This window comes from Onychostoma macrolepis, chromosome 06 (genome assembly GCF_012432095.1).
Source record: "Onychostoma macrolepis isolate SWU-2019 chromosome 06, ASM1243209v1, whole genome shotgun sequence".
Taxonomy (NCBI): Eukaryota; Metazoa; Chordata; class Actinopteri; order Cypriniformes; family Cyprinidae; genus Onychostoma; species Onychostoma macrolepis.
This window is the reverse complement of record NC_081160.1, coordinates 32,316,790-32,326,999: the sequence shown is the minus strand read 5'-3', so window position 1 is coordinate 32,326,999 and position 10,210 is coordinate 32,316,790. Positions and strand designations below refer to the sequence as shown.

The window sequence follows — 10,210 nt, the reverse complement described above, 5'->3', positions numbered from 1 at the left end:
TAACTACAAACCTCATATAAAATACATGTTAAGCTGCTTCATTCACTGACCTTTTGTTGAAGCTCTATTTTGTTTCCTATTCATGGAAACCGGCGTGTAAGATGATTGTTGGGTAATAATTGCGTTTTATCTCCATAAAGAGCTGCATAAGCTAACAGCATGATTAATAAGGGCTGCCATCGCATCAGACGCAACTTTTGTCCAGGAGAAAAAACTAATAATAACACGCTCGCAGCAAAGCATTCACAGCCATTCTCTGATAAGAATTTCATTAAAATCTTTATTTCATTACATGTGTTACATTCAATATCCAAGGTTTCGTTTGGACACGTATATGATGGCATAAATACAAACAAGCGTTCATCTGTTGTGCCGTCCCTAATCAATAGTATAAGATGAGTGAGCAGAACTTCACACCCGCGTATATTTACATAGAAAGTCAAACTTTATACAAAGTCCATGCCGTCAATATTTACACACGGAAAAAGAGACGCCTCCGAGCAACCGGCCTTTAGTTTGTTCTTACAAAAGAAACGCAGCGTTAACAGGGAGCTTCTGACCACAAAAATGGGACGTGACGTGTGAATCTCTTCCAGAATTATTATTAGCAATAACCGGACATCAAAACTGGCTCTGTGTTTGGGTGACGTCTGCATTCAAAGGCATTTTATAATGCAAAACTCAAATCAATAAACACAGGCCATCCTGAACGATGATATTTTACATCGGTTATTCCTGCAGTGCTTTCTACACGGAGTCAAAAAGGTCAATTCCGTTTGATCAGATGATGCTGAATAAATGAAATGTGGCCAATGAGAAAGTGTCATAAACACTCAATAAAAGAACAGAAATAAATGATAAGCCCTTATGTCTTTCGACTGAAATATGAGCATCATGGTGAGGATCTGTGTGCTGAAAATCCCTACGTTCTCAGTAGTTTTCCTGCTATTAGCAGTTTAAACCATCAAAATGCAAACGTGAGACGTGAACGGACATATCTCTGTTTCTCAGTCGTTCCTCATCATCTGCAGATGCAAACAACGCTCAGAAAGAAAGAAGAAGCAGCACGGAGGTAAGAGGACTGAACTACGTGATGAAGAGTGATACGCATGACCGGAAGAGGAAGATGATGAAGAAGAAGAAGCGACTGGCATCAGATCATTGGCTGCTGGAGCTTAGTGTTCATTTTCATAGTGCTTTAGAGGAAACTGCTTCACGCGAGGACGTTCCTTCAAATAATAAACACGATGAAGTAAAATGTGATTCATTGTGAAGTACAGTAACAGGGTGAGTCTCACCAAACCGGTCAGTCGGTCATATTTCACTCCAAAAATCACAGGAAATAAAATTAGCTTTGCATGAAGAAAATAAAGGCTCTTTTAAAGATTGATATTAATTGACATTCTCATAAATGCAATGCAAAAAATAATCATGTATTAATTAAATTTATACATCATGGTGGTACATGTTGTACTGCCTATTAATTACGCCAATTTAAATTTAAAAAAAAAAAAAATTACTACAGTATTTTTATGGTATTACAGTAATGAAAATCACATGAGGATAATTTAAATAATTATTCTTTATAAATTATTATTATTTATTAATTTTGTAATGATTTATTATAAACAAAAATGCATGCATTGACAATTTGGGGAGGAAATGTGCTGAAATGCCATGAAAATAATGTCACCAATAATATAATAAAAACAGGCTTTATTTTCTTTATGCAATATATATATATAGTGGGGTGAAATGTAACTTTGATAGGCTTTTGTGAGATTCATAGGAGACATAAAGACTCAGAAAAAACTGATAATCATCCTGTCAGGTGGGCACTGATAGAGTACAGGTTGAGTTGAGCAAGTATTTGGCCAAATCAACATAAAAAAAATCCCATCATTTATCCAAAACTACAGACTCGAGTGCAGATGAAATCCACCTTGGTTTGTGTCGGCCTGCGTGTTGGTTTACGGGTTGAGGCTCGTCTCACCGACCTCCAGGAAGAGCGAGGTGTAAAACTCAGGCTCTAGCTGTTTGTTACGGTAACGGTTCACGATTTCAGCGATTTTCTGTTTCCGCCGCACGTGTGGCGGGCTGTAAGAGTCGCTCTCGAGACGTTTCCTCCGACACGCGTTTATTACAGTCTGTCGCACCAGGAATCCTGGAGAGGGTGAGAGAATGACAAATTCATCACTGCAGACTTAATTTCTAACCACAGGAAACACACACACACACACACACACACACACACACACACACATACCCAGTGATCTCCTGCTGACCACCATGTTGTCCACCAGAGGAATGACCATGTTGAATTTGCCCATAGCGCCGTGCAGTTTGATCCGAAACAGGCCGGTCTTCAGCGGATGGATGAATATTATGGGAACGTCCTTCTCTGAGGAGCTGGACCTGAGAGAGAACATGTGTGACGTAAGGGTGTGCGATATATATCGTCTGCAATAATATCATAATTGTTGTTTTAACAATGTGCGATTTAACATTATCGAGTATATTGCAAAATCCATTCAAAACACCCGGAGTGCACACATATATTAGTCCTACGTGAAGTCTAGACTAGTGTGAGTGTGCATTTACAGTGTGTTCTTTCACTGCATGATTCAGTCTATTAAAATGACTGAAATCAGTCTTTCAAACTGTGTGTTACCTGGAAGCGCTGCTATTGACGGCCGTCTCCACGCCGGTGCTCGTCTCCACCAGTAACTCCGACACGGGAAAGTTCTCTGAGAGAAACAGGGCAAATTTAATGAAGGATTTACTTTGAAACAGTTCAAAAATCAAGGAATTTTATGTAAGTGGAAAATATGTTACCTATGTCATCGTACCGCTCAACCCACACGACCAACACTTTGGTGTCTGGTCCTAACGGCGGTATTGTCCTGCCGGGCGGCAACTTTCTGCTTTTCACTGTTGGGGACTGAGCACAAGAAATAAACATTATACACTACCGGTCAAACTCTTGGAATAAGTCTCTTCTGCTCACCAATGCTGCACTGATTTGCTCAAAAATACAGTAAAAACTGAAATATTATTGCAATTTAAAATAGCTGTTTTCTATGTGAATATCTGTTAAAATGCAATTTATTTCTGTGATGCGCAGCTGTATTTTCAGCATCATTACTGCAGTCTTCAGTGTCACATGATCTTCAGAAATCATTCTAATATGCTGATTTGCTGCTCAAGAAACATTTCTGATTATTATTAATGTTGAAAACAGTTGTGCTGCACAATATTTTTGTGGAAACCGTGGTACACTAGCAATCAAAAGTTTGGGGACAGTAAAATAAAAATGTTTAATTACTAATTAAAAAAACTATTACTTTACTTTTATCCATTAAGGATGCATTAAATTGACCAAAAGTGCCAATAGAGTATTTATAATGTTACAAAAGATATCTATTTCAAATAAATGCTGTTCTTTTGAGCTTTCTATTCATCTGTAAATCCTGAAAAATAAAATGAATCACGATTTACCAAGCAAATGAAATCGGCATTTTTAGATGCATATACACACTGTTTAATGCAAGACATGATTGCCTTTTAACCTGCAATTACAAATGCATAAATAATGTTTTGATATTAAACATAAGTTGAAAACTGATATTTGAAATTATTTAAATTAATAAAAGATACTTTAAATGTGAAATTAAAACCGACAGCAGGTGGCAGCAAGTCACTGTTAATAAGTGAGTCATTGCGATTGAACCGAATCATTTAAACAGTTGATTCATTCAGGAACGAAACACCATCATGTCGCTCAGAGACGCAAAACAGTGGTTGTGTTTGGAACTATTTTTGTTGTCGAAATATCGCAAAAACAGGAAATATGGTGTCTAAAACGTACGTAAAAACGTAATTAACTTCTTGTTTATTGAACTGTTGTAAAAAAATCAATATCACATTTGAAATCATGGCAATTTTTGGAGAAAAACGGCACTCTTCGTGTGAAATTGATTAACTAGGCTATATGAAGTGGTATAAATGTATACATTTTCTGCCCCCATGTCTTGAATTTGTGATCATTCTAAATGTATTTTAATAGACTGAATCATGCAGTGAAAGAACACACTCTAATTAAAAAATCAACTCTGCTGAAAATTCAGCTTTGATCACAGAAATCAATTACATTTTAACATATAATCACATAGAAAACAGCTATTTAAAATAGTAATAATATTTCACTTTTTTTACTGTTGCATTTTTCATCAAATAAATGCAGCCTTGGTGAGCAGAAGAGACTTCTTTTTTAAAATATAATTAAAACTTTATATAACTCTATACTCTCTCTCTCTATGTATGTACTGTATATACAGTATGTGGCAGTCAAGGACAAATGTGCAACACTGAGGCAAATAGTTGTAATGGGAAAAGATGTGTTTCGCTGACAGATGTAATTAGTGACAGACCAGTACACTGGCCAGGTTAAACTGCCTCAGGACTGCAGTGATCTGAAAGCTGAGGTCTGAGAGCGAGGGGAGTTACTCGTTGTGTGGGTCCCATGTTGTCGGAGTGATTGGGGAAGAGCTCCAGCGTGAGGTTGGGCTGCTTCAGTAAACTGGGTAACAGCTCCATCTGAGAGTCCGAGTCTGCCGTCGGGAAGCTGTGCTCTGATGACTCGGCTACGGCAGGAGTGAAATGAACATTTGTCATATAAAATAAATCAATATTAATTCATTAAACGGGTTAAATGCATTAAAACTAATGGAAAGATCAATACTCCATTAATAGTCCTCTGCAGAGTGTTAGAAATGACGCTTGCTGCCTCAAATTCACGTTTCTGTTCAGCCACAAATTTAATAAAACCTGAAAGTGTTTTAATACAGCATGCAGAAACTGAACAGACAGAGTGTTTTACCGGACGAGTCGCTGAGGGACGGCACCACAAAGGCGATTTCTGTCAGAGCATCTGCGTAATACAGCACCTGCTTCTCTCCGTTAAACACACCGCCGCCAGTGTCGCCCAGAGTCACTGAATCATCTGCACACACACACAAACACACACAGACACAGAGACACACAGACACAGAGACACACAGAGACAGACAGACACAGAGACACACACAGAGACAGACAGACACACACAGAGACAGACACACAGACACATAGACACAGAGACAGAGACACACAGAGACACACAGAGACAGACACACAGCCACAGAGACACACAGACACAGAGACCCACAGACACAGAGACACACAGAGACAGACAGACACACAGACACACACACACACAGAGACAGACACACAGACAAATAGACACACAGACACAGAGACACACAGAGACACACAGAGACACAGAGACACAGACACACAGACAGACACACAGACACAGAGACACACAGAGACACACACAGACACACAGACACAGACACACAGACACACAGAGACACACAGACACATAGACACACAGACACACAGAGACAGACACAGAGACAGACAGAGACAGACACAGAGACAGACACAGAGACAGACACAGAGACAGACACAGAGACAGACACACACAGCCACAGAGACACATAGACACAGAGACACAGAGACAGACACAGAGACACAGAGACAGACACAGAGACACAGAGACAGACACAGAGACACACACACAGCCACAGAGACACATAGACACAGAGACAGACACAGAGACACAGAGACAGACACAGAGACACACACACACAGCCACAGAGACACATAGACACAGAGACAGACACAGAGACACACAGACACAGAGACACAGACACAGAGACACAGAGACAGACAGAGACACACAGACACACACAGACACAGAGACAGACACAGAGACACAGACACAGAGACACAGAGACAGACACAGAGACAGACAGACACAAACACACAGAGACAGACACACACACAGTTTTATCTTTATAGTCTGATCTTGAGAAGACAGTAAAACGTGTCTTCAGATATATCATGCTGCTGTAAATTATGTATTTTGTAATGATTATACATTCATAAAAATGGACAACTGTTTTCTTGTCATTTTACTGTTAACATGACAAAACTGTGCAAATCTGCTAAATTATACCATGTGACAAGTGCTCTACCTAAAATAAACCAGGGTTTTTTAAAATAACTAAAACTATTATAAATGTCATTTTTTATTCTAATAAAGCTGAAATAAAATATAAATATTAGATAAAAAAAAAAATTATTAAAATGAGAAATCCTGTCTTGGTGACTAACAAAATAAGTTTAAATTGAAGTTCTAAAATTACTAAAACTAAAAGAAAAATAAATTAAAGCTAAATAAATATATAAACAATAATAAAAAAACATGTAAACAAATGGTACATAAATAATAAATAAACACTGAAATAAACAAAATAGAAGTGTACCGTATATACCTAATTAGAAATGTTGCCTTTGTGATTAAATGAAATAAAATAAATGTAAGTACTAAAATTACTGAAAATAAAATTGAATTAAAGTTAAAGAGAAACATAAAAAATTAATAAAAATGGCAAATGCACAATTATTATTTAAAAAAATTTTTTTAATATAAAAATAAAAGTGAATTCAAAATATTAATGAATATAATAATAGTATTATGAATAATACTAAATTAACACTGAAATAAACAAAAGTGTACTATATATCCTCATTACAAATACTGCCTTGGTGACTAATGGAAATAAAATAAGTTGAAGTACTAAAATTACAAAAAATTTAAACGGAAAAACTAAAAATAAAAGCAAATTCAAAATATTAATAAATACAATAATAGTACATATCTTCACATATCATAAACATATATTTTGCTTTCTTGTTTCTCTGATCTCTGACTGTATGACCTGATTCATGCCACGGATTTCATGTTTATCTGTATTTTGTTTTTCTGTCTGCTCTCAGGTTTATCTGCTTTGATATTGTAATGCGACCTTGAGTTTGCAGAAAGGCGCAATATAAAATAAATATAATATAAATAATACTAAAATAAAACATTTATACAAACATATTAATCATACATCCTTCTTTCAGATAGGAAACGTGTGTGTGTGTGTGTGTATACCTGGTGTCTCAGCGCCGTTGGATGTGTTGATGGTCCAGCTGGTGAACACACTCCCTGTCCATCCCGGATGCTGACCGACCTCCACCGGCCATCCCAGAGACAACAGCAGCTCTAGGAAGTGAGGCTGTACGTTTGCAGACGACTCCACGTTCCTCAAGATCTGCACACACAAGCTCATTATTATTAAAGCCCATATATGCACACCTGTGGCATCAGCTGCATTCCTGCTGTATTAACTAGTGCACTTTCACAGCAAGCTTTCACCTCTTGACTGCTCTTCTGTCCAGCTTTCATGTAGAAGATAAACACGGTGTCACACGGCCGGGACGGTAACAGGTCCAGGTAGCCAACGTCGTCGAAAAAGCCCGGCACAGACGAGTCCAGAGCGATGAGGTGAGGAGGCAGTCGACTGTTTCCAGGCTCCTGAGAGAACACACACACACACACACACACACACACACACACACACACACATAAAGCACCAGCTAGATTTAGGTCAATGTTTTTTCTTGCCATAAATACAGATACTCTGGAAAAAAACATTATTACTGAGAAAAATACAGCTACTTGAAATAGGAATTCAGTATGAATGACACTGAAACTATTTTTAAATGCTTAAAAATCTGAATCTAGAACACTGGCTAAAGTCTGCATAAGTGTAACTAGAGGAGAGGACAAATAAAAAAATATAATTAAAATAAAATAGCCAGTAAAATTAATAATATAATATTTTTAAATCACAAATTCAGTGTGATATTGTTTAAATATGCTTTTATATTAATTTAAAAAAAATAATAATTTAACATATTATTGTGCAAAATATGTACTCCACACTTACAAAACAAACAACCTGTGTATGTGTAGGGATGCACTAGCTATAAACATTTAATAAAATTAATTTCGCAGTGTAACATGATGAGGATTGTCGGCAGTTATTTTTTTTTTATAATAAAGATAAATTAAATAATAAAATATTTAAAAAAAAAAATAAAAAAAAAAATCAAAAATGCTGTGTGATAGTTTAAACATTTTTATAATACATTTTACGTAAATTATTAAATTGAAATTAAAAATATAAAAATAAAAGTGAATTCAAAATACTGTACAAAAATACAGTAATAGTATATAAATAATACTAAAAAAAAAAAAAATACTAAAAATGCATCATATCTGCATTCAGATAGGAAATGTGTGCTTTATATAAAATAAAATCACAAACGCTGTGTGATATTGTTTAAAACTATTTTTATAATATATTTTTTTAATTTACATAATTGTACACAATATTTACCGAAAACTCATTCCAAAGTATGTAACTGGAATCAGAATGGACAGCTAGAACTGATCAAAAAGAAGAGCTGAAATGCTGAAAACCTCAAAAATACTGTAACAGAGAGATTCAAAGCAAACATCTGACGGTCTGTTCTCGTACCTTGAGCGCCTCTAGTGACAGGAAGCCGAAGTGCGAGAGGAAGAGGCGGGCCGTCTGGAACTCTTGAGCGGGAGCCGGCGGTTTACAGTCTGTCAGCGGGTCTGGGAAGGGTTTGTTCCTCCATAAGTCCTCTGTGTGGTGCTCCAGTTTCGTCTCGTAATCTATCTGCTTTCCCATCACGACTCGCAGCTTATCGTGCTGCTGCTCCAACTGAAACAGACACACAGCGCGGATAAATACAAGACCACTGTGAGTGTGACTTTCTGATAAACACTCACATATTGAGCAGTGACACGTTTCATATTCATGTGAATCACGATGTGCGCAGATCTTTTGAACGCTTCTTTCCATCACTGATATCATGGAGAAAGGAAGTCAAACAGTATTTAAATGTTTTAGCACCAAGTACTAATATTTAAGTCAAATCACCTTGATTTCTATAGTGCTTATATAATATTGAGTGTTTCAAAGCAGCTTCACAGTAATAAACAGGAAAATACTGAATCAATGCTGCAAACATCATCAAATATGAGAAAGTCGATTTCTGTCATTATTATAATGCAATTTTTATTAATGGACTATTTATTTTCAAACATTTGTTTATACCAGTATTATTGTAGTGTCACTGAGATACTATTACATTTTTTATTAATATTTTGAATTATTTTTTATGTTTACATTTTGTTTTCATTTTAATAGTAGTAAAAGTTTTAGTAATTTTTAATAGGTTTTAATATAGCTATATAGTTTTTAATGTATTTTTAATTCAGTTTTAGCTTTAGTTATTTTAATACATCAAGTTAAACTAAATTAAAGTGTTATCTTGGCAACTAGCTAAAGTGAAAAAAACGTTTTTCATATATTTTATTTTAAAGTAGCTTTTTTTATGGTTTTGGTTTTAGGTTTAGTTTCATTTAACTATAATAACCATGGTTTATACTTAAAACATTTTTAACTTTTCAATTTGGACTAAAACATGACTCTCTGTTATTGTTAAATATATTTGTGTTACTTTACACTTAAATCTGTTTGGAACATCTGTTTACTTGATACATCTTACCTTCTTTTTTTTTAATCTGGACTAAAACATGCTATTAAAAGTATCTTTGTAATGGTTGAAAATGTTCAGATTCTTTATTATCGTTTATTTGCACTTTAATCTGTTTGGAACAATTTTTTATTGTTTTAATGTATATAAATGCTTCTATAAGAAACAAAAGTTGCTAAATTGTTATTAAGATGGCAGCACTTTTTTTTTTTTGTAACTTAATTCAATAAAAGCTTCAGCAATTATCACGATGTGAAAACTTGATACCGTCCAGACAGAAATGTCGAGTGTGTAATACTAAAGCTAACACAATGTTCTGAGGCTTTTTTACCTCCTTATCCACAATATCATGGAGATCCGGGATGCTCAGGTCAGCTTTCACAAACGGGATCTTATCCACTTCCTCTGGGAACGGCCTGTGCTTGACGTTAAACCGAATCCCTACATCATTTTTGGGAGCTGGTCGGCTTTCAGGAACAAACACTTGCTGTAGGACATAAAGAGACAAAGTATAATCATAACGCTGCTCATCACATGTCCTGAATGAAATCCAATACCTGTTTCTAACTAATTTTGGGTGCTGATTCTAAAAAGTGCCTGTTTTGATCGCATTTTTGCTTTTGATAATCATTTGTAAGGTCTAGTATTACTCTTAATCAGCAGAAAACCTCCACAAATACATGAT

At 35.7% G+C, this 10,210-nt stretch overlaps 1 protein-coding gene across 2 annotated transcripts in view; it reads right to left on the bottom strand.

Annotated features, from left to right (window-relative positions):
- Positions 1 to 260: 260 nt before the first annotated feature.
- The window catches only part of ralgapb (Ral GTPase activating protein non-catalytic subunit beta), a 38,425-nt gene continuing 28,475 nt past the window's right edge, over positions 261 to 10,210 (bottom strand). For both annotated transcript variants that reach the window (XM_058778605.1, XM_058778606.1), the window contains exons 21-30: positions 9,857 to 10,012; positions 8,478 to 8,687; positions 7,310 to 7,468; positions 7,046 to 7,205; positions 4,880 to 5,002; positions 4,507 to 4,643; positions 2,836 to 2,941; positions 2,672 to 2,747; positions 2,267 to 2,415; positions 261 to 2,164 (exon numbers count right to left, since the gene is read on the bottom strand). In XM_058778605.1, coding sequence (XP_058634588.1) covers positions 1,971 to 2,164; positions 2,267 to 2,415; positions 2,672 to 2,747; positions 2,836 to 2,941; positions 4,507 to 4,643; positions 4,880 to 5,002; positions 7,046 to 7,205; positions 7,310 to 7,468; positions 8,478 to 8,687; positions 9,857 to 10,012 — 1,470 coding nt within the window. In that variant the 3' untranslated portion in view covers positions 261 to 1,970. The remainder of the gene's footprint in view (positions 2,165 to 2,266; positions 2,416 to 2,671; positions 2,748 to 2,835; positions 2,942 to 4,506; positions 4,644 to 4,879; positions 5,003 to 7,045; positions 7,206 to 7,309; positions 7,469 to 8,477; positions 8,688 to 9,856; positions 10,013 to 10,210) is intronic.